Source organism: Alligator sinensis, unplaced genomic scaffold (genome assembly GCF_000455745.1).
Source record: "Alligator sinensis unplaced genomic scaffold, ASM45574v1 scaffold308_1, whole genome shotgun sequence".
Taxonomy (NCBI): Eukaryota; Metazoa; Chordata; order Crocodylia; family Alligatoridae; genus Alligator; species Alligator sinensis.
Window position 1 is genome coordinate 820,457 of NW_005842041.1, and position 25,372 is coordinate 845,828.

General features: G+C 44.0%; 1 protein-coding gene across 2 annotated transcripts in view; it reads right to left on the reverse strand.

Annotated features, from left to right (window-relative positions):
- Positions 1 to 25,372, reverse strand: part of DMRT1 (doublesex and mab-3 related transcription factor 1) — a 100,253-nt gene that overhangs the window by 46,360 nt on the left and 28,521 nt on the right. For both annotated transcript variants that reach the window (XM_006022602.2, XM_006022603.3), the window contains exons 3-4: positions 24,135 to 24,418; positions 1,432 to 1,594 (exon numbers count right to left, since the gene is read on the reverse strand). In XM_006022602.2, coding sequence (XP_006022664.1) covers positions 1,432 to 1,594; positions 24,135 to 24,418 — 447 coding nt within the window. The remainder of the gene's footprint in view (positions 1 to 1,431; positions 1,595 to 24,134; positions 24,419 to 25,372) is intronic.

Below are 25,372 nucleotides of genomic sequence, written 5' to 3' on the forward strand. Positions count from 1 at the left end.
GCTCCAGCGCCTGTGCGGGGCATGAGCCCCCCCAAGTGCCTCCACCTGCTGCTGCACACCTGCTGCTTTGCACCATGTAGGGGAGTGTGGGGGAGTACCCATACCCCCCCACCCTCCCTCACACCCCACAAACCCCGACATATCCTATGCCCCCCACACACAGCCAAACCCTCTCACAAACACCCCTACACCCCACCATACACACACATACCTCTATACCCCCACCTCTGGTTCCAACATGGCAACCCTCCCCCCGCCAAAAGTAGTATTTCTCGGGAGCAAAGGGAGGAACTTCCAGTGGCAAAGGTCAGAGGTTAGGACTTTCAGTCCCAATATGGCAACCAGGGGGCGGGGCAACTGTCGAGGGGCGGGACTACCCATGTGGCCCTTGACAGCTCACCAAAACTCGTTAAACGGTCCTCCAGCTGAAATAATTGCCCGCCCCAGTATATGCCAACAGGAAAACACTTCCAAAGTGACAACAACATTGTTTAAAATTAGCACAAAGGTATTCTAAAACTAAACTTCTGCTCTTGTGAAAAAAAGAGATAGAAAAGAAGATGCATGCATCTGGAATATTTAAAAATCCAGCAATGGGGCATACTGTATCTGAAAGTCGAGAACAGATGCAAAAGCCCAAGTCTTTCCATACTATCAGGCTTAGAAAGACACTGACAGGCTTTGGACGCAAAATACTTTCTAAATGACATGTGCGGACAACAGGATTGCAAAACCACAAAGGACTGCAAAGGAATATTTAGGGAACAAATCTCTTGAAAAAGAAAAAGGGGTGGAGATCACTTCTTTAGAAGACAGTGGGCACATCTACATGTTCATTAATGTGTCATAATTACAGCACATTAAGCTGTCATTACCTGTAATGACAGGTACTAACTTAATGTGCCATAATCGGCACTATTGTGCATTAGAACACTTTTTTAGTGACATTAATGCACATTAGACTAGATCTAGTGTGCATTAGCACGGGTTTTGTCCACTGCACTAATAGATAGCAGAATGCTCATTAAGCGTCTCGTGTAGATGTGCCCAGCGTAGCGTAATCTGGAGAATACATTTCCCTGGAAACACTTATTTGACTGAAATGCAGTAAAAATATGCATTATTTTAACCATTACTTGCTCTTCATTCCATCCACAAGAAACTAATGCAGGACCAGAAAAGCCCCAACAGCAGTGTCCCCCTAATCCATTCTAACCTCTCAGACTATGAATTCCATAATAACTGACAGGTATCACAGAAATGCAGGTCATTTCCAAACAGACTCCTCTTGGTAAGATCTATGATACTTACCCTTCATCAGTATCAACTACTAGCCTGCTATTAACTGTATTTGTGATGCCTGCTCAAAAGAAAAAAAAAAGGAGAGAGACTGGATCCCACCCCCTAAACCTTGGGTTACCATGCACCTACCGCTGGCTTTTGATTCGGAGTATGAAGGGCTGTCCTCAAAAGTGAAGATCTGCGGAACACATGCAGGGGTTCCAACACTCTGGCCCAGGTATGGAGCAGGTGGGTAGTAAGAGTGCATCCTGTACTGAGAGCCCATGGCATGGCGGTTCTCGGAGCTCTTTACCTGTTTGAATAAAGAATCAGAACAGTTGTATATAAAAGCTGAATCTCAGAGTTTTCTCCTTGTCCTGCCTTCACGTATAGTTCACTGATCTCAGGGGGGCAAAGCATATCCCCTTCCCTGAAATCTATCAAAGACAAAAATACACAATTACCTGTGGGTGTATACTTCTCATAAGATAACCACTCTCTCTCCAATCTCTCAGGTCTAATCCTCAAAGGGAATTTACAAGACACCTTTCATAGACAAGCACACAAATTGCACTTCATAAATCTACTGCACACAAAAAATCATGTACTAAATATAGACACTGGCTTTATGGCACATTATAACCTGCCTGCCATTTGATAACCCCAGGTAAGCTGTCTACATTTTACCAGCTACATTCCTCTCCTTTTTCCCTTCCTCCTACCTTTCTCTCACCTATTGTCTCACAGGGCCTCTGATTTCCTACACCCCACCCCCACCCCCCCACCCCGGCCTGACAAGCATTTGCATTTTCACAGACCAGCATTTTGCATACTGGCTTCCATTCTACCCAGGAGAGCACACAAAGAAACAACAAACTTTCTGTGGCTTTTGTAACCAAAAGCTTGCAAAGAACAAATTTCCCAACTATTTAGCTGGTCTAATAAAAGATACAACATTTACCTAAAGAACCTTGTCTGCATACATCCTTAGACCAACACAGTTACAATCAACAACCCTAAAATAAACAACCCACATTTTCCTGGATTTACTTTTAAGTGAATTTAGAACATACAAAATGCTCAACTGATAGACCCAAAGACTGAAGTCCCCTAGCTATTCATGGCATAGAGAGTATTACTGAAAGTCTCCCAACTCCACTCTGCCTATGTGTCAACCCTGACTAATAGAAGGAGATGAACAGATCTCAGCACCCATTCAATCATTAAGGTCTCCAAAGAGATTAACAGCCATTAGACTGATGATTGATCCTTGCAGACTCATATGTTCTCTAGTTACATTGATGTAATCTAATAGTATCAATCTACATATCTATACAGACCCCATCAGTTTAGTATCTGAGCAACTCACCCACAATTAATTTATTCTTGAAACCCAGGGGGATTGGAAAATATTATCTCTATCTGATAAGGGGAAAGGAGGCCACGGATGAAGTCAAAAGAAATATGTAATAGAACCATGAATAGAAACTACTTCCTTCTATTAGTTTAGCGCCTAAATGACAAGACCACGCTTTTCCATTTCACATGGCCCAGAACACTTTCAAAGAGCATCAGCTCTGGGTTTCTATCAAGTTATGATCCTGACTCAGACCCAGAAGTGGAAGTGTATCCAATTTCCAGTCCTGTGAGCCAATATAATCTGCCATCCTTTCTTGATAAACTGGAGTACTTCACATGATTATATCTTTTATAATTGGTTTCATGAAAGAATAACCTGGCAGCATTATGTTTCAAATTTCCATAACGTGAAACTTTTGCAAAAGAGTAGAGTAACTGAGACATCTAGGAGGCCATTATCACTAACAATATTTAAATACTATGAGAAAAGGCAGTATCATATTTTCTAGGCTCTGAAGTTGATTTTGGTATTAAATTAGCAGGCGATAAAAAGCTTCTGGCGAGGGAAAAATATTAATTATAAAAATAAAACAATTACTGTATTATTAAACTACTGCCGGCATCAATCCTTTGATTTGAAGATGATCTCTACCCATGGCTCACTGAAGGGTCCTGTGATGACATAGGAGTCTAATCCATGAGCCACAGATTCATCCAAAGAAGTTGTTCACCTTTTCCTTTCTCCACTCTCTCTTCTCTGCATCGAGGGCAAGACGCTTTACCTTGAAATGGGCTGCTGCTTCGTTGAGGTTGCAGCACCGTTGGGGTCAGCTGGCAGCCAGCTCCTAACTGTTGATGCTGGCATCTATTTTCTTGAGGTACGCCTTCAATGTGTCCTTGAGGCATTTCTTCTGGCCACCACAAGATTTCAGTCCATTACTAAGCTGGGAGTAGAGCACTTGTTTTGGGAGTCAAGAGTCAGGCATCCACAAGCAATGTCCATTCCAGCAAAGTTGGTGCTTAAGGATCATTGACTCAATGATGGTAACAATGGCTTCAGCAAAGATGCTGGCATATGTATGGTGATCTTTCCATTTGACATGGGGGATTTTCCAGACACAGTTTGTGATACTTCTCCAGGCTCTTGATACAACAACAATAGGTCACCCACATTTCATATTGTAACCCGGGTGGTACTCCAAGATGTACACCCTCTCCAACTGAAGGGATCAGAGCAGGTGCACAAGCACTGTGGGAGATGTAGGGACCCTCATTCCCCTATGGAGCAGAGCCAGATCACCAATGGGGACTTAACCATATACCTTTTAATGAGAAAAACAGTAGGGGGAACATAACCAGTATAAACCAGGAGGTATAGGGGACACTACAATGCCCCGAGGGTGCAGGATTCAATAAAGGTTAGGCACTTAGAATCATAGACATATTCATTCAGTTGACAAAAGACAGATTTAACAAAATATAAAACACAAACAGCGGAACAAATAATACTGGTTGGCGAAATATGAAATGCACAAAATATAAAATGTCAAACAACAAGGAATATAAGGCCTACGTACCTGGAGGGGGAAAAGAGGGAAAACACAATGACCCCCTTCCACTTCAACAAGAATTTCTCCCTGTCATTTCACTCACCCCAATTCAACCTAGCAGGGACTTGAACTCAGACCTCCTACATGGTTGACAGAAACTCTGCCACACAGCCATCAGCACTAGTACTGCTCCAAGCTGCTAGGGGTTTTGACCTTCCAGGAGCCCTGGCCTCACGCCAAGCTGCCTGGCCTCTTGCTGGAGGAGCTGGAAGCAGAGCTGGGAACCTCTCAGGTCACTGCTCAGCTTCTTGCTGGAGCTGGGGAACCTCTCCTGCTGGCTGCAGCCTCTCATAGGGGATCCTCGAGCCCAGCGGAGAGCCTCTCCTGCAGGCTGCACGCCACGCTGCTGAGGGTCCAACTGCTGCCTGCAGGTCCCACTCCTTCAGGCTCTTCTGGGGCAACTGCTTCCGTCCCGCTGGCCCAGCAGTTTGAAGCTCCTTCCTTGTGGTCTCTCGCTGGTCTTCCCTGAGTCAGCCATGCTGCCCCTTTGATCCCCCTCCAGGTGACCAAAGGAGCCAATCAGGGGACATGGAGGGTGAGGCTCTGGGGCCTGATTGGTGAGGAAAGGGAATCCCAAGCCCTCCAATCATCTTTTACCCTTTGAAAACCCCTGGGCCAAATCACCACCAGCCACCCCATCACAATATCCATAGAGGAGAGTGGGAATAATGACTGCATTGTAGGCCTAGATCCTGGTGCCTTTCTGGAGATCGCAATAAATAAAGACATGCCAAAGCAATTTCCCAAAGGAAGCACTTGCGCACTGGATCCTGTGCTGGATCTCCTCATCAATGTTCACTCTCTGAGAAAGGTGGCTACTGATGTAGGGGGAGTGCTTGACTACCTCCAGGGTCTTTCCCTCAACGGTAATTTAAGGAGGGGGGTCACATTCATGGCCTAGAACAGGCTGATAGAGCACTTTAATCTTCTTGGTGTTAAGATAGAGGCCCAAAATTTGATAGGCTTCTCCAAAAAGATCTAGCATGGTTTAGAGGTTTCCCTCAGTGTGTGCAAGGCTGGCATAGCCATTGGCAGACTGAAGATCAATGATGTTTGTTTTGAGTACTTTGGTCTATGACCAAAAATGGCCCAGACTGAAGAGCCCTCCATCCTTTCAGTATTTTGTGTCAATTCTGGAAGGAAGGCAGTCCTTAATGAGAACCAGGATGACTGTCACAAAAAAATATAGGGAACAGTTGGGATGATGACACATCATTGCTTGATCCCAGTTTGGATGACAAATGGATCTGCCTCTGATCTGCTACACAGAACAGTTGCAGTCATGTTTGTGGAGAAGCCTCAGGACTGATGTTACTTTTCAGGAAATCCAAATCTGGCCAGTACTTTCCACAAGGCTGCAGGCCAGTACTTTCCACAAGGCTGCACAACTGATGGAATCAAAGGCCTTAATAAGGTCAATGAAGGCCAAATACAGGCCCTGTTGTTACGGACACTTTTCTTGGATCTGGCAGGCAACAAATATTGTGTCAGTTGCCCCACAAGATGGTCTGAAACCACCCTGAGATTCCAGCAGGACTTCCTCAGCAAGAGGTAGAAGACAGTTCAGGGGAATGTGAGTGAGGATTTTCCCTGCTGTGGATAGTTTCCACACACACACCTATCTCTTTCTTGAAGGTAGTCATAATGCTGGCATTACTCAGGTCCTCGGGGACCTATATCTTTGTTATTCCAAATTTGAAGAATAAATTCATGGAGTCTCAATACCAGTTCCTCACTACCTACCTTGTCAATTTGCCATTCAGGTATGCCATTCAGTCCACTATCCTTATTGTTCTTGGTTTCCTTCATGGCACACCCGACTTGTAGGATAGGAGGGATCCCCTTTCCCGGTGTTAGAGGATGGACTTGATTGTGGTATCTGCTAGCTGACTCATGGTTCAGGAGTACTTTGAAATGCTCTCTCCACCTAGCTTGGATAAATTCATTGCCTTTCAGGAGTGGAGCCATCCTACCATCACAGGAACGTAGGACCATGAGACACTGAGCTATACATGGCTTTTGTTGTCTGGAAAAACCTGTACTTGTCATGTTTGTCAGCACAGAGCTGGATCTCTTTGGCTTAAGCCTGCCACCACTGATTTTTGTTTTTCCAGATCCCCCCTTGAGCTTCAGCTTTGAGAAGCTGATACATCTCTTTCTGCTGTGATGAGATGTTATCTTGCCAAGCAGAATGAGCCCTTCCCTTCCAGTCAAGGAGGGCTTGGATCCTGGCATCACTCTCATCAAACCAGTCTTGGTGCCACCTGGTGGCATAGCCAATGAATTCAGCACAGGCATTATATAAATAGTTGTTTAAAACCCTTACAGAATTCCTCAGTGTTGCCTTAATTTGTGGACAGAACAGAGAGCTTTCCATGGAGACAATAATGTTGGAGATCTTTACAGAAGAGATTTGGTATTGAGAGTCCTTCATGTTGCTTTTGGCTCTTTTCAGTGTTTTGGAGCAAGCCAGGTGTTCATAATGGATCTGACAGTGATCTGCCCAGCAGTCACTGGGTCCTTGTATGGCTCATGTGATACAGATATCAATTCAATCATGAGTTCTAAAAATAAAATTTTCAAGGATGTGCCTATGCTTAGAGTGAGGGTGTCTCCAGGTGGTCTTGTATTTGTCACACTGTCTGAAGATGGTGTTTGTGATGACAAGACCATGCTCTGTGCACGTGTGCAGGAGGATGCTGCTAGAGTTGGTTTTCCATACTCCTTCCTTCCCAATGTGGGGTGAGCAGAAGGGATCCTGAATAGGACTGCTCAGTCATGGTAGCAACTGCCAAATTGCACCCATCTTAACCCAGATGCAAGGCGACCATCAGGCTACTGCCATCTGCATGCAGGTTAATGGCTGCAGACTGTCAGATTCACTAGTCCTATCTCTGTCACCACTGGTCTATCACTACAGGTCTTTTTTTTGGACGTTGGTAAAGGACAGCATGTTGCTTCCTGTGGTAAAAGTCTGTTCATGACTTTGTTTAACAAGAGGAAGCTGTTACATGGAAACAGCAACCACATGATCTTGGCAAAGTAGAGATCTGGGCCCTGTGGCAAGGAAGAACCCTAGATGACACAACAGGAGACCTCCATCTTTTTGCAGCCTTCTTCCATCTGTACAGCAATTGAGAACCTTATATCTTTTACCACCTGGTCTGCTATTGAGGATTGTAGTTGCACTAGTAAATTTAATCCAAGGCTCATCTGGAACAACTCACCTGTCAGAGAAGTTCTTCATCTGAGTTAATGTTGTATTTATATTGTGACACTAGGTTGTTCCTTCTATCTGCTTTTGCCTGGGGGCTTTACTGGAATTTGACCCTATGTATCCAATAAAATAATTCACTAATCACAGAAATAAAAACAGGAAGTATTTTATCAGGCCTAGCTAATGTACATATTCAGAAAGTATTTTTATAATGGTTCCCTTAGTCATATGCACTTAACATCTAAATTGCTAAACTGGAATTACTCAATATAATTCATGTAAAAACTTTGTGCTGTTCTCTAAGGCTACAACAGATGTCACATTTGGCTCAGGATAAACTGTCTTATCCCAGGACAACGTGCAATATTTCAGACATCCATGTCCATTGTCTTGAGATAAAACCTGAAACAGTTCACAAGATAAGAAGCACTAAATGTTTATCCCAGGGCATCACGAAGTGTATCTAAATGGTTATCCCAGGATCATAGAATCAGTGGCAGAAAAGCAGCAGTGCATTCAGCCACTCAATAAACCCTGATTAGAAGGGTGATGTGTGCAACAAGCCAATCCCGAGATGTTTCTATTCTAGAACAAACTCAGGTATCACTTCTCTATAGACCAATGCAACATCTGTTTCTAGCTTAAGACCAAAAGCAATATCTTGCTTATCTTCTGTTTTTGATTTACCTTCTCAGTGATGACAATGCTTGTTTAATGCAAGTCTAAACATTTCAACAGCAATACTATCTCACGTATATCGATATACCTATAGATAGGACATACTTCAATTCTGGAAGATAAGGCATTTAATACTATAAATTATAATAATTTTAGTAAGTTGATCTCCACATCCTATGTACATAAATATAAAGTTAACAAAAGGACACAAAAAGTTTCATCCAAGGTACACTATAAAGCAATGTTACATAAGCTACTGGAACAGTTCTTTGTCATGCAGCTGAACACACTTTGGAATAAACAAGGGGTTTAGAAGAGATCAAATCAATAACCCTGAGGTCAAAAACTCAGGAAGGTCTGGCTCTCTACATACTCCTCTTCTTCAAAGCCCACATGTCCTCTAACCTAAGAGGTAAGCCAGGAACACAATGCCAGAAGCTCAGTATGAGGGACGAAGGATCTAGTCTACTCCTAGGGCTTTAGTTGTCACCGAAAAAGGCTCATTCTCAATCTGTGCACCTGTGGGGGCAGTCAGTGCTGTGCACAGTGAAACAGTAGGTATCAAAACCATCTCTGCCCATCCTTGACAGCAAGCTGTCATGTTCTGCACTATGAGACACCTCAAAGCAGCTCAGGTTTTAGGCCTGCCACCCTTGAAAATAACCCTTTCCTTCTGTGTGCACGGGTGTGCATCTGTGCATGTGCAGGCGAATGCACGCACCTGCCCTAAAAATATCATCCGTTGGAGATAATATTATTTTAGCAGCAATAAAATGAAAGAACTGTTCTATGGTACTGAATGAATATCTCATTTGTTTCCTTTCTCTGTAGACTGTGGGCGATGACCTGTTTCCTTTTAAGTCTTTTTTTTTTTTTTTTAATTTCCCCATTCCTTAAAAAAAACAACTCAGCTAAAATCCCAGGATTCAATGACTTATTACTACTATTATTATTAGTGTGTGGTAGCTGGCTAGCAAGAGACATGTTTTATAATCTTATTACCCACACCAAGTCTATGAACCACAGTACGACCGACAGACGGAGGCTTGGCTCTGAAAAGAATATGCATTGTATTAACCACTGAAGAAAATCTAAAAGCTCTAGGTTTTGTTTTATTAAACTATTTAGAATACACACCACAGTAGATCTGAACCATAAGGTTTCTTTTTATAGTGCTTAGCTACCCTATTTTATAGTAACAGTAAAAAACCAGTCAAACATAAAAATTCTTGACCTTAGCACTGTATTAAAAAGGGGACTTAGGAGATCATTACCCAATGAGAAGGGGGCGTTTGCTCTGAATTAACTCCTTCAGCTACGAATAGGTTGGGAGAGCTGGCACAGTTGCTGATGCATCAGAAAAAGGAAGCAGTCGAACGAAATGCAGTTTGTCAAAGAGAACACAGCATTACCTGACTGATTACATCATTACAAGTTACTTTCTAGGAATATTAGGGCACATCATCTGCAAGAAGGTTACTTCAGGGGAAGCCTTCAAGATGTCAGGCAGAATACAAAATAGGTATGAAAATCTCCTGCATTCTGGCTTGCACATGTACCATTTTCATTTTGAAAACCACACTTGAAGTGAACCTGTGATGCAAGGCTGCTTTTCTCCCTGACTCCACCTGTTGCAACTGGTTTTCCATTGCATTTTCTAAACTCACTGGGGCAGGAATTCTCTCTCATTGAGCAAGTATACAATGCCTGACATAACTGATTCCTCACTTGATTGAGTCCTCTAGGAAGTATTGCTTCTGTTTAATCAGGGAATTTTCAGAGGCCTCCTTTTCAAGGTCCTCTGGGATTACAACAAATCTATACACATTGCTGGAAAACAGGCACTATTAGCCAAGGTGTACCAATCTCCCAGACATGCAGAGTTGCTCTTTGCTCAGCACACTTGGGTTTCTCAGCTTTCCCAGGCATCCCCTGCCTGCTGCGTTTCACTATCATTCCACTTTACAGAACTGAACCCTGCCCTTATACAACCACGCAAAACTGCCCTCAGATGCAAATAGACCACATACCTCCCTCCCTTTAATAGGAGCTGCCGATAATACAAGGCATGAATTTGGCCCATTCAGCATTCAAATCTGCCAGTGTACAGTTAAATTCCTTTTGAGGGATGGCTCATCTAGAGCAGCCAGGTAACTGGTGATAGGGTCTTCAAAGTTATAAACTGATACAATACCACTAAGAATATTTCATACTGCTTATTCTTCTGCCTGAAAGGACAATAAAAGACCCAGCAACAAGTAGTTGCTATGATCCTGAGACTCAAATAAACAAAGAGGACCATAACCACATCCTTCAGTCATTTACCATAATGGCTAGAACACAGGAAGCCAGCAGCTCTATGCTGATGGCTGACAAAGTGACCAAACTCCTAATTTAATGACTAAGGTGTTGATAAGCCTTAGTCTTCCCACCAGCACCCAAGATGCATGAGACTGGTTTAAAAAATAAGAATGGGGGCAAAAAAATTAAAAGGCACTCTTAAAATGAAACCTTCCTGTCATGACCAAAAGGCATGATTGTGTGTGTGCTTCGGCACCAGAATTATCCCCATCAAGTTGCAGAGCATTGCATGGGAGAGTTTCCTGTAGCAAGAGGAAACCCCGGTGCAGGGACGAGTTTCCCGCCTTTTCTGCAGCTTCTTTTGCAGAGTGCATTGCTCATGTTGCAAGAGGAATGCACGGTGCAAAACAGTTCCCGCCACCGGTATGCAGATCCGTTCCCCGTGATTGGCTAGTGCTAAATTATTCACACGTGGCGGCTAACGATTGGCCTGTTAGCCGTTTAAGAGGCTTGAGCAGTTTCCGCCCAAGCCGAAGAGGACTCCACATCCATCTCGTGGGGACTCTGGGTACACGGCAGGGTAACAGAAACCCTGTGTGAGATCCAGAGGAGCGTGGCGGCCTGATCCACTGCCCACCTCTTCCCGTCTTCAAACGCAACTCTTATAAGACGTATTTACGATTTCTATTTTGGTGGCTCGTTCACCCAGAGCATCCGGAGCTCTGCACCGTGGAGCCTAGCAACCTCCACGAGACTGTCTTTGTTGTTTGTCTGTAACTGCAACTTAAGCAAGCTTTCCAGCCTACACCACTGCCATCTCGGTGTAAGTAAATAATCTTTTAAACTACCGATACGCGTCCGTGCCTAATTCCAGCTCGAAGGCCTTCCCTCTCCGCCCCGGCGTGCCCGGGCTGCTGTCCACAGCCCGCGTGCAGCGCGAAAAGGGCTCGGGTCGCTCCCGGCCCGCACACTTCCACCCATCCATCCCTAAAGACCAAATAGTGTGTGATCTGTGTGAAATATGCAGTGCTGGCAATGCTAAGTCATAAAAAATATACATCCTGGGGGTTGTGCTGGAAACTCCAACAGGGCCTGGATTGGCTTCCTGTGATGTCAAGGACAAAGCTCCCACTGAGTTCAACAAGAGACAGCCAGATTGCCTGGGAAGTCAACAGTGTGTCAGGGAAGCAAGGAGCTAGGCTGCTCCCTCCTGCAGCAGAAGGTCCTTGCCTCCTGCAAATCCCAGGGAATCCACTGGATCTCAGGAAAGATCCTTGCAGTGTAGTTCACCTCCTGAGCCTCCACCAGGCACCTCTGCATGGTCGGACCAATAGCTACTTCTACAGAAACCACCACTCTACATGTCAAAGCCTCTGTGAAAATAAACCAAGCGGTGCTGTGCGTACAAGCTGGCCACACTTTTCATTCTACAGCTGACCATGTCACCAAAGCTCGCTGAACAGAAAGGACCAGATACTCCTCCTAAAAAGCCCATTCCTGGGGACAGAGATGCCGCCAAGAGTACAGGACTGGGAGCCAGGATTTCTGTTTTATTCCTGTCTCCGCCACCGATGCCCAGTGATCTTAGGCAGGCAGTCATGCAACCGAGACATTCCATGCCTCAATTTCCACACTGGCTTATTATAGTTACACCTCCCCACCCCACCCCCCAACAAGCACTCTCATAATTCAGACAGAGGTTCTCTCACTTTTTTTTTCCCCTTGGCATCAATACACATACATGCAGGACTAGTCACTGATAATTTTAACAATACATCCTTCCTCTGTCTCACCTGAAAAATAAGCAGTTCTAGGGCATATACAATTGCGTCTTGTATTTATTTATAGAATGCCCTTATGCCAACTTGGAGGTTGATTGTAGGTGCTCAACAGACAGATGAACAGGCTTATAGTGAAGCTCTGGAATGAAAATCAAGCTAAAGGGATATTCTGTTTTGCAATGTTTGATGTTCGGTAAATTGCTTCACAGGCCGATTCTCCTCAGTTTCCCCACTTATAAGATGAGGCTAATACTACTGCCCTGCTTTGTGAGGGAGCTGCTAATGAACTAAGCACCCCATTTATGGAACACTTTGAGGGTTTTAGATGGAAGTGGCAGCAAAAATGCCAGTTAGGATCATAGTAGTACTGTTCAGTATGATTTCATTTAATTTATGCAACCTACTAAGCACATTTTGCAGCATGAGAAGCAAGACAATGACACCAACCCTCGACTCACTTTGACTTTAACCTGGAAAATACAAGAGACATCTATATCTGTCCTTCCTTGATAGACAAACTTAATTAACCTTTGCTAGTCTGTTCCAACCTACTGTTTTAGACAAAAGCAGTGACCCATAAACAATATGTTACCATCAGAATCTCAACTGCTGCGACATCAAGAGATATAGCCCTATCAGCAGTATCAGAAAATAAACCGCTAAGATTAGCTCCTCCAAGAAATATGGATTATATTCATGTCACACATGAGCTGTCAGAAACATTAGGATACTTTTAGCATAAATCTGTAGTGTGAAGGGGTTCTTATGAATACAGTATATAATATACTGCTTACAAGGCAAATAGGGATTATTTTTGGTTACCTGAAAATGAACGTATACTGCCAAGTCTTTTTCATTCTATACTTAAGGATTCTTACTACACAGGTTTGTAAAAGAATAGTATTTGTTACAGAGAAATTATGTTAGAAAAGAAAAATTGCAATAATTAAAAAGCACACATTTTTAGGACATGATCATGCTCCTAAATTCCACCAGAAAAGTTTTCAAGGATGCTGTTTTATAAAACTCTTATAAGGCATCTAGGTCAATAGCTTTAATCACTCATTTCAGAATAAGCAGCAGTATAATTTTTATCAGCATGTTCAACTGATTTTTCAGTTTGACTTTCAACAACAGCTATTTCAGGTTTTCTCCCCAAACTGCCTCCTGGAAGAATGAAAATAAAGGTTTTCTGGAAGTGAACACAGTGACCTTATAAGCCACATTTAAACACAATGAAATTTCAGCATTATCTGGATACCAAAAAGGATCTGAAATCCAAGGACCTTATCTGAAGCTTCTGAGACTTACCTACCCTGCTCTGCTTCCCTCAACCATCACTAAAAGGATGCAACAAAACAGAAAAAAAAATTAATCCCTCCCTAACACCGGAAAGGATATCCTGAAAAAGGCACATTAGCTAAGATTGTTACCAATCTGACTGTAAGAACCTGAAAGACGTGCACACTTGTTAGCCAGGCAATACGTTCATAGCAGTCAATGTCATCTTTTTCCTGTGACTGATAGCTCACAGTGTAGAAGAGGATTTAGTTTGACCAGGTATCCATTTTACCATGCATGCTTTATTTACAAAGCGGTAGTAGAAAAAGGCTGAAGCTATTCAAAATTTATCATTTACTTCCAGCTAAACAGATGTCAGCAACATTGCTTTTAGAAACCCCAATTCACCCAACTTCCATTATACATTAACATGTCCTGACTTGCACTGCCAAAGCTACTGAACTCATTTAACTGTTAATTGGATATAATATACATAAATTTATGTTGTAATGAACATTACTAGCACTTTCTCAAGGGAGGTCTTAGATGCCAAGTGCAGAAACAGAATGAAAGGAGATATATAATAACCATCAAACCTGTTTATTTCTTCCACTTCCCTTCTGCACCCACACTTGTACATTCTTTTTTCTTAAATAATAAGTAACACTAAGTATCAATTCTTATTTAACCACCGGCCTTAAATTGGTCCAAACACCAGAAACCGAGTGACTGAGAGCATCTTAGATAAAGCTACTTAAATACTACCATCTTCATTAAGCTCATCACTTTCTGATGGATACAGCCTCCTGAGTAATTACACAGAAGCAAATGAAACCTCCAGAGAAATCTTGCAAAACTTTCCTCCATATGAATCTATTCGAGTCCATGAGCCCCTGCACAAAGACTAATGAAATCTGACATAAATCTACATGAAAGATGCAGTGATTCAGTTTATTTGCCAAAGTTCAATGGTACATTAATCTCCATCTCATCCCACACACACACACACACATACATTCACATTTCCCTCCCCAATCTCTTTTCCCTGCTCCTTGAAGTCATTCTTCTCTTCAAAATAGCAGACAGCTCTACCACAAGGTCTAATCTCCATGCAAAATTTGTACAACTTTAAGTGTACTGGTGTAGTCAGAAGCACTGTGCAGGATATTGGTATTGGGCTTTGTCTGCACTTCACAGGTTTGAAGGTACAGCTATGCTAGCAAACCTTCCCAGTGAAGATGCGGCTTATATCACAAAGGACTTCTTTGGCTGATACAGCTTATACTAGTTCCCTGACCAAATTAAGCTAGGCTGACAAGACAGCATTTACCTAGCTTGCATGACTGGAGTGCTGTCATGGATGGCACTATAATAAACTATTCAAGAAGGACAGGAAGGGGAGAAAAAGAGTTGCTCTTTATGTAAAAGAGTTATATGACTGCTCAGAGGTACAGTATGAAACTGGAGATAGGCCTGTTGAAAGACTCTGGGTTAGGGTCAGAGGGGAGAGCAACAAGGTGGGTGTTTGCTATAGACCACCAGACCAGGAGGATGAGGCTTTCTTTAAACAGCTAACGCAACTTTCCAGATCACAGGTCCTGGCTCTCATGGGGGACTTCAATCATCATGACATCTGCTGGGAGGGCAGCACAGCAATGCGTAAGCAATCTAGGAAGTTTTTGGAGAGTGATGGGGATGACTTCCTGGTGCAAGTGTTGGAGAGGCAGCTAGGGGCTATGCTCTTCCTGATCCGCTGATCACAGACAGGGAAGAATTGGTGGGGAACACAGAAGTGGATGGCAACTTGGGCAGCGGTGACTCTGAGATGATTTACTTCAGAGAAAAGAAAGGAAGGAAGGAGAACAGCTGAGTAAGGACCCTGGACTTCAGAAAAGCAGACTTCAACTTGCTCAAGGAACTGATGGGCAGGATTCCCTGGGAGGGCAGTCTGAAGTGGAAACGAGTCCAGGAGAGCTGGTTATACTTTACAAAAACATTAGTTAGACTGCAGGGGGAAAAAGTCCCAATTTGCAGGAAGACTAGCAAATATACCATATTGGCTTAGCAGGAAACTCTTCAGTGAGCTACAACACAAAAAGGAAGCTTACAAGAAGTGGAAACTTAGACAAACTACTAAGGAGGAGTATAGAAGTACTTGCTGAGTATGCAGGGATGAAAGCAGGAAGGCCTAAGTGCAACTGGAGTTGCAGCTAGCAAGGGACAAGAAGGGTAACAAGAAGGATTTCTAGAAGTTTGTCAGCAACAAGAGAAAGATCAGGGGAAGTGTGGGTCCTTTACTGAATGGGGGAGAAACCTCTTGATAGATGATGTGAAAAAGGCTGAACTACTCAATGCCTTCTTTTACCTCAGTCTTCATTGGCAAGGTCAGCTCCCAGACTATTGCTTGGCAGCAGTTTAGGGAAGAGGTGAGCAGCTGACAGTGGTAAAAGAACAGGTTAGGGACTATTTAGAAAAGCTGAACAAGTCTGTGGGGCCGGATGCAATACACCCAAGGGTGCTGAGGCAGCTGGCTGATGTGATTGCAGAGCCTCTGGCCCTTGTCTTTGAAAAGTCATAGTGATCAGGAAAAGGGCATCTTTAAGAAAAGGAAGGAGGGGATCTAGGGAACTACAGACTAGGCAACCTCACCTCAGTCCCTGGAAAAATCATGGAGCAGGTCCTCAAAAAGTCCATTGCTAAGCACCTATAGAAGGTGATTAGGAAGTCAGCTTGGATTCACTAGGGACAAGTCATGCCTTACCAGCCTGATTTCCTTCTACAATGAGATGACTAGTTCTGTGAATGTAAGGAGATCAGTGGATATGATATACCTTGACTTCAGCAAGGCTTTGGATGTTTCCCCACAACATTTTCACAAGCATGCTAAGGAAGTACAGGTTGAATGAATGGACTGTAGGGTGGATATAAAATTGGCTGGATTGTCAGGCTCATAGGGTAGTAATCAATGTCTCAATGTCTAGGTGGCAGCTGGTATCAAGTGGAGTGCTCTAGGGGTCAGTCCTGGGGCTGGTTCTTTTTAATATGTTCATCAATGATCTAGAAGATGGGATGGAGTACACCCTCAGCAAGTTTGCACACTACACCAAGCTGGGTAAACTAGCAGATTCGCTGGAAGGTAGGGCTAGGATTCAGAATGACTTAGGCAAACTGGAGGATTGGACCAAAGAAATCTCAGGACAAGTGTGAAGTCCTACACTTAGGATGGAGCAATCCCATGCACTGGTATAGACTTGAAACTGAACGGCTAAGCAGAAGCTCTGTAGAAAAGGAGGCAGGGGTTACAGTGAACAATAAGATGAATATGAGCCAACAGTGTGCCCTTCTTTTGAAGAAAGCTAACTGCATACTGGGCTGCATTAGTAGGAGCATTGCCAGCAGATTGAGGGAAGTAATTATTCCCCTCTATTCTGTACTGGTAAGGTCACATCTGGAGTATGGTGTCCAGTTTTGGGCCCTACACTACTGAAAGGATGTGGACAAATTAGAGAGAGTCCAGTGAAGGGAAACAAAAATGGTTAGGGGGCTGGGACACATGACTTGAGAGGCTGAGGAAACTGGGCTTATTTAGTTTAGAGAAGACAAGACTGAAGAGGGATTTTATAACAGCCTTCAACTACCTGAAGGGAGGTTTGAAAGGGGATGGAGCTAGACTGTTCTCTATGTTGGCAGATGACAGAACAAAGAGCAATAGAATCAAATTGCTGCAACAGAAGTTTAGGTTAGATATCAGGAAATACTTTCTCACTAGAAGGGTAGTAAAGCACTGTGAAATCACCATCCTTGGAGGTTTTTAAGATCGGGCTAGACAAAGCCCTGGCTGCGATGATAATAGTTACGGAAGGTCCTAATTTGAGCAGGGGGTTGGACTAGATGACCTCCTGAGGTCCTTTCCAACCCTAACTTTCTATGATTCTATGTTTAGGCTTTTGCCAATATATGTTGGCAAAAAAAATCTCTTTATGCTCTCCACCAAGCACAGCTATACCAGAAGATCAAACCAAAGGCTTCTCTATGCCAGTGTAACAGTGTCTACACAAGGGGTTGTGATGCTACTATTCTGATAAAGAAAATCCCATCACAAACCAAGAGAGCCACTGTAATACAAAATCTGTACGTAGATGATGCCTAAGGAAGTCCTACCAGCCTAGATCTGTTGCTTAGGAATGTGAAATTAAAAAAAAAAATTGCAGTCCTAATACATATAACTAGGCCAGCAGAATCCCTAAAGTAGATGCAGTTTTATCAGCAAAATTGTTATCTTGCTAGGATAGCTATCTCTCTGGTAGGCCAATTGCCAGTCTCGCTCTACCAGTCTTTTGTAACTGCAAACCTACATGTAGGCAATGCCTTATCACCTCCTCCTTTCAAACCTTACTTTGACACTGTCCTTTAACTTTTAGTTGCAAACTTTTTGACACTGCAGCCCCATTCTCCTTTCTCTTCCTCAGCACAGTATGGTTCAATGTAGATGTGCAGGCATGTGTGTTTTGTGATGCCACAAACCTCTTTGCATCACAAACCTCACAAGTTGCACATTAATCCATGCCTCGCACTGCTAATTTGCAGCACCAGAGCAAAATTTGCTACCGGGATTTCCTGGTAGCCAAAAACCCACCTGAAAAAAGCAGTGGAAACTATGCCAAAGTGGTGCGCACCGGCATAAATGCAGAGGGATAAATGCCTGGTTCCCAGGGAGCCAGGTAGCAGCTAGCTACAGGGTACCTCAGCACAGGGACTCTGCAGCGCGAGACAGGGGAGCAGGCTGCCTAAGGCTGCCTGCTCCCCTGTCTCTTCATGCTGCTCCCCAACTGGCCAAGGCACAGGGTGCCTCAGCACCAGAGCTGCCTGCCGGCTAGCCCCTGCTGAGGCTCCCTGTGCCCCAGCCAGCCCCACTGCAGCAAAGCACGCAGACAGGGGCATGCACCGCAGCACAAAGTACTGGTACAAATTTGTGCTGCTACTGTTTGAGCTGTTGCAAAAACATGCCCCTGATCGTGTGGCCCCGGCCTATTTTTCTATTTTCCTCTCACTGGGTCTTGTTACAGGTTTGCAGTGCTCAAACCCATACTCCAGTTGTGACCTAATTCTACCTTACTTTCAGCCTATGATAGTGCCATACGCAGCTTTCAATGACTGTCTGCATGACTGTCGCTGCACCCAGAACCATAAAGTGTTAAAGTATCTCTCCCACTATCTATAAAGCTCTTATGATTATTTGCTCAGTGGATACTATGTCATTTGTATGTCAACCATATGATTTATTACTCTTCCAACAAAAGCAATCCTTCCTGCAGTTCAGCTACTGTGAAAAACAGAACACCTGAGCTGGCCTTTTATTCAAGCAATGCAAAAGGCAAAGTTCAGTTTTTGTGTCATTCTTATTAACACTGTCATTTAAGACTCATGAGTTGTCACTGCAGGATAGAAAAGATAATGTCTCAAATTGCTTAGCATTGATTTTTGACCAGAAGAGCGCTGGTGGATTCCAAATGGATTCCCAATCTGTCCCTTTGGCCAGAAATATGAGTGGTCAGAACTTAGTTGATGTAAATTGTTATGTCCCCACTGATCTAAATGGAGCAATGCTAAATCTCCACCACTTAAGAATCTGGCTTGATGGCCTTACATTGTGATATAAGTATTCCAAGGGCACGCCACAGCAGGCAGTATGCAGGCCTGTTATTTCACTGTAGTCCTGTGTCTCCCATTGAAATCACTGGAAATTAAACCCTTTTCAGGAAAAAGGCAGAAGTGGAGTGCTGCAAATCAAACTGGATATAACTGTGTAACTTCACAAAGAGCCAAAGCTCCTCCTAGGATAGGCCATGTGTTTAGAAATAATCTACATTCAAATTTACAATATATGACATACTTAAGTAATATCACCCCTACACAGTGTATATCTTTCATCTAGCTCTTCATGCTAACTTGTAGGCCAACCCTTAATGCATAATGTCAGCTCATTCACTGCAGTTTCTACTATGTTTTCATAGGTATCACTTCTGGCTGGAGCTGCTGATAACTGCTGAAAACATCATGTCCTTTAATATTATTTACGATTTGGATTATTAGTACTCAGGGGCATCAGCTTCTGGCCAGAACCTCACTCTGCAGGCCCTATGCAAACATGACATATAATAATGTGAAATAGAAGGAACCTTATTTTAGTTGAAATACTGCCCTGTGTTATGTCAGGTTCACCAAACAAGGAGCAAACAAAATTAAACCCAGCAAAATGTTCCCTGCACTGCACTGTCATGAGCAAAATCCAAATTCAGATCCCAGTCTTGACTCCTGCTCTTTCCAGACCTACAGAAGGGTTCAGTACTCTGAAATCCAGATTTAATGGCCAATTGGGGTGAAAGGCAGAACTCCAAATTTCATGTGCATGTAAAAGGAAGGAACAATTCACTCTATTGTCTGAAGGAAGTTGTCATGTCAGTTAGATCTTGACACCAGGAGGGAAGGACAGTATTTGATATAGCAGGAGTTATCACAGGTGAAAACAGGGTTTGCCTCCACCAGCTGTCTTTCCCCTTAAGAAAAGAATCTTTGATGGAATTTTACTTACCTTTTTTAGAGGGTTTTAAAAGGAGACCTGCGTTCCTCATTTTACTGAAGTATTTATGCCACTAAGTTTAGCTAGAAGGAGATTCATAACTGAAGGCATAAGTAGCCATAATGGGTGTGGCTGCATTGTCACTCTTTTCCATCTATATTAGTTATTTTACATCTTGTTGCTGACAGACTTCCATCTGGAATCAGCATCCATTATCATATGGATGGGAATCTCTAACATCAACCAGTTATGTTCCAAATCCAAGATATCTCCATTACTGACCTTCAATGCACTGATGTCATGTGTGCCCACTCAGAAGAATAATAGGTCATTCTGGATTGCTTCTGTGAAGCCTATGAAATGCTTGGACTCATTGCCAAGTTCACGAAAACCAAGATCCTTTACCAAACCACCCCAAACCAACTAGCTGCTCTTCCACATATTAGGAGAGGGTAATCCTAGGAAAATGTTGAACATTTTCCCTATATGAGTAGCCACCTTTCCCATAAAGTAAATATAGACAACAATAGTCAACACCAGACAAAGTCTCCCAGGGCTGTTTTGGAAATCCCCCAAATCCTGGCACTGGGTCATGACATCGGTACCCAAACCAAATGTCTTGTCTATCCGGCTATCGTCATCCCTACACTGGTGTATGAGTGTGACATTTGGACGAGATATTGGAAACAACTGAAAGCTTTGGGATGTTGCCATTAGCAATGTCTTCGAAAAATCATCCAGATCAACTGGAAGAACAGAAGAATGAATGCCAGCTTTCTGACTCAAGCAAGCACCACCAGCACTGATGCCTTGTTTATACAGCACCAGCTCCATTGGGCGGGTTACGAAAAAAGGATGTCTAACAACCAGCTCCCAAAATAGGTCCTATACTTCCAGCTCACCAACGGTTACCACTGTGAGCAAAATAAGAGATTTAAGGGCAACCTGAAGGCAAATCTAAGAAATGTGATATTAACATTAATACCCAGGAGACTCAAGTACTGAATCATCCCCAATGGCACCAAGATTTACAAGGCATTGATCACTTCAAACTCTCCTCACTATGGAGGTGGATAGATAAGAGAGACAAAAGGAAAGAGCTGTGACCTGACATCATCAGGATCTACTCCTTCCGTCTAGAGCTGTCTCTCACCCCATCTTCACTAATAAATTAGGCGACTGTGGTGTCGATGCCTACAGTCAGGTGGGTCACAAATTGGCTGGAGGGCTGCACCCAGAGTGGTGGTGGATGGGTCATTTTCGACCTGGAGGGACGTGGGCAGTGGGGTTCCCCAAGGCTCAGTCCTCGGGCCCGCACTGTTTAATATCCTCATCAGTGACTTGGATGAGGGGGTGAAAAGCACCTTGTTCACGTTCGCAGATGACACTAAGATGTGGGGAGAAGTGAGCAAGCTAGAAGAGAGGGACAGGCTACAACTAGATCTGGACAGGTTACAGATGTGGGCGGATGAGAATAGGATGGTTTTCAATACAGATAAGTGTAAGGTATTGCACCTGGCGAGGAAGAACCAGCAGCATACCTACAGGCTGGGGAACTCCCTTCTCGTCAGCACAGAGGCAGAAAAGGATCTTGGTGTCACTGTTGATTCCAAGATGAACATGGGCCGCCAATGTGGGGACGCAGTCAGGAAGGCTAACCGCACCTTGTCATGCATCCATAGATGCATCATGAGCAGGTCCAAGGTGATCCTCCCCCTCTATGTGACATTGGTCAGGCTGCAGTTGCAGTACTGCGTCCAGTTCTAGGCGCCACACTTCAGAAGGGATGTGGATAGCATCGAGAGGGTCCAGAGGAAGGCCACTCACATGATCAGGGGGCAGCAGGGCAGGCCCTATGAGGAAAGACTACGGGACCTGAACCTGTTCAGCCTCCACAAAAGAAGGCTGAGAGGGGATCTGGTGGCCACCTATAAACTTGCCAAGGGGGACCAGCAGGCAATGGGAGAGTCCCTGTTCCCCCAAGCACTACCAGGAGTTACAAGGAATAACGGCCATAAGATGACTGAGAGTAGGTTCAGGACAGACATCAGGAGGCACTACTTCACAGTCAGGGAAGCTAGGATCTGGAACCAACTTCCTAGGGAAGTTGTGCTCGCCCCTACCCTGGGGGTCTTCAAAAGGAGGCTGGATAATCACCTAGCCGGGGTCGTTTGACCCCAGCATCGTTTCCTGCCCATGGCAGGGCGTTGGACTTGATGACCTGCTTAGGTCCCTTCTGACCTTACCAACTACGAAACTATAGAGCTATTTGCCATGTCTGCAGTCGAACATGCAGGTCTCAGACCAGCTGCCTCACTCATCCAAGGACTCATCAATGATTTCCCTAATAACTGAAAAACTGTTATCCTTGTATCAAGGAACGCAGCTGCCAACAATCAGTTGTACGGAGACCACTTCCTAAAGGACTGGCAAATATACAACCTAAGGGGGGGGAGTATTCTGGCTAGATAAGTAATGGACTCCCTAGCCTTGGTTTCTGTTCCCATGACCAGAGAAGCCTCTTACTCTTGTAGATTTTCTTGCTTGCCAGCAACCTGTCTCAGCTAAACTAATGCTTGCTCCTTGTCCAAACCAGGGGATTCTGGGAAGGAAAGGGAAACGTGTGCTGCAATTAGAGCTCATCTAATTCAGAAATGCAAATAAATGTTTTTGGGTTTTTTTAAGTGTCTGATAACGGGTGACGCCCAATTTCATGCTTTGTGGCTGCCACAACAGTGTACATGCTAATCACATACAAATGGTTAGTTAGGCACCAAGTTACCAGAGTGCATATAACCATCCAATCTGCAGGTAAATTTATGGTGCTTTTGTGTATGGCTGAAGGAATCTCTCAGAAGAGGAAAGAGGAGTGGTCAAATGATATCCAGGAGTAAAAATCAATCTCACTATAGCTAGGCAAGAAGGAACTACAAGAACTAAGCTCTGCCTAGCCACCCTGGAACATCTCAATGCCCTCCTCTAAGAAAAGCTACCATAGAGTCAAGCCTCTCTTTTGACTGGCCACTTTGCAATACTAGTTCCAAAAGAACAATCCTAGAACATCACACAAGGCAGCACCAATAAGTTCAGCTGCAAACAGAACATCATCACAGTCTGCCAGAGCTGTCATGAAAGGGAGGACCAGCTACAAACGGGGTGATATGGGCTCACCGGTGAGGCATTTCAGTATAGAGGCTAAAAAAATCACCCAACTTTGCTCTTTGTGACTAACATCTAAGCATCCTTGTCTGCTGCTCCGTCACTTGGACATGACAAGATAACTGACCTTTGAAACTTTACAACAGTAAACAAGTTTCCTCAGGGACCTCCCCAGTTTTATCCTTTGAATGTGCAGGGATGTATATTTGTGGATAAAGGATGATAATAAAGAGCTTCATGTTACACATAACAGACATCTGCAAAGCTTTAAAAAGGTTTCTGTGTTGGCTTTGCAAGCTCAGTCTCACTTGGAGGACTCAAGTTCAAGTCCCATGCATAGGCAGCATTCACACAGAGGGATGTGCTCAAGGAACCCTTCCCAGGCAACCACGGAGAGGCACTGGCACAAGGTACTAGAAGGGCAAGTTGTTTCCATCTTGGCTCTTAAGAGGAATTCTAAGTGATTATTATTCATTTCCTTGGAAGGGGAAATGAAAAGGGATTCCAGAGAACACAGCCTTTCAGAAATATCATCCTCAGCTCACCTGCTGGCAATGACAGTGGTGTTACACTTGCAAAATATCCCATTGAAATTATATTTTATTATTAAAAAAACCTCAGAAACAAAGAGAAGTCATTCTTTCCATTATATTTTCCACAGCTTGTCACATGGGTTTCAGGCTGTTTTAGTTTCCATCAAACCTTCCAATGTTTTGCGTCTAACCTTATACCACATCTAGAGTTTGGTTCTGATCTCATGCTGCTGTGAAGTGGGAGTAAATCCACTAAGACCCATGGAGCTTCATTGCAGTGCAAGAGGCCACGGCCAGGCCCATGGACCCCAGCACACTGTATCACACACCCCAACATCACTTGTTATACCATACCTGCCACTGGTTTCCTGACTGGCTTGACATATATGTGGCGGGTAGGCTTCGTAGGCTGTTTTTCACAGGTGAGCCTACTAATGAACCCCCCATCTCACTTGAGGAAGATTCACTGGCCACAGCCATCTGGTATTGGGAGTAGTTGTACAGGTTGTTGTAGTAAGGATACAGGGATGGCTGATAGAAACTGCTGTAGTAGGTGGAGTCCACGACCAAGTCAGACGTGCTCTCCAGATGCCCTCTGCTGGTGATGGAAGGAACGTCCTGAATAAGCATCCGTCCCTCTGAAAAGAAAGAAAAACCCCACCAGTTATGAAACAGCAGGCTCTATAAAGAATGTTACCTTTCAGTAAGGTGTTTCGCCCTCTGCTGCCTTGACAGGGGTTGATAAATAGGAAGAGGTGCAAACTGAAGGGAGACTGTGCTTGCTCGGATATATTCGTATAAACAAATTCTCTTGCTACTCTACTGGCCAAAACTAAAAGGACCAAAAGTTTAAGCTAATGAACCAGATGCTTTCTGATCTCTTCTGTCAAGGATCTGAACCATTATTTTTAAAAAGAACATTATTATTGCGCTTCAAGTCTTACTTAACCCCTAGAAACATGGAGACCCTGACTTCAGTTGACTTTGTTCCCTTTCCTTTCCCTTTTGAGCCTGGTCACCTGCAAGTGACAGAGCACTCCATATGCATGCTGTAAAACAACATGTAGCATGAGCATGCTGTCACAATAGTGAGGGTACAAAAAATTGGCTAAGGGTGGCATCCCATCCCACATCCCAATTTTTGGTGGGATTTGAAGCCTGTTTTCATCAACAGTTATCAATACCTGTCCTGTTGAAAGACACCCAACATTCAACCACATTGCTCTCAACCAGTCATCTGAATGCAGCTCCTTCACATCAGTTTCCACAGCACCGTGGGAACAGTGTCCATGATTTCACTGATTCAGAGAATCCCTGGCTGTGTTCTCCAGCTTGGTCCTGGGTGCTCCCCTCTAGCATAATCAGTACAGAATAGGGGTGCACCGCTAGAGATTTTGGGGGCTGATACCAACAGCCGATTTTAAGGGAGGCATATCGATCGATATTGATCCGATTTTCAATACAGCTGCATGGAGCTGGTAAGTCTATTGTGGTGAAAGGGGAGGGAAGGGGCATGGGGAGGCAGATCAACATCCCCTGTGGTTAGGGAAGGAGTGGGGCTGGGGCTAGGGTAGGCGCTGCCCAGCTGGGAT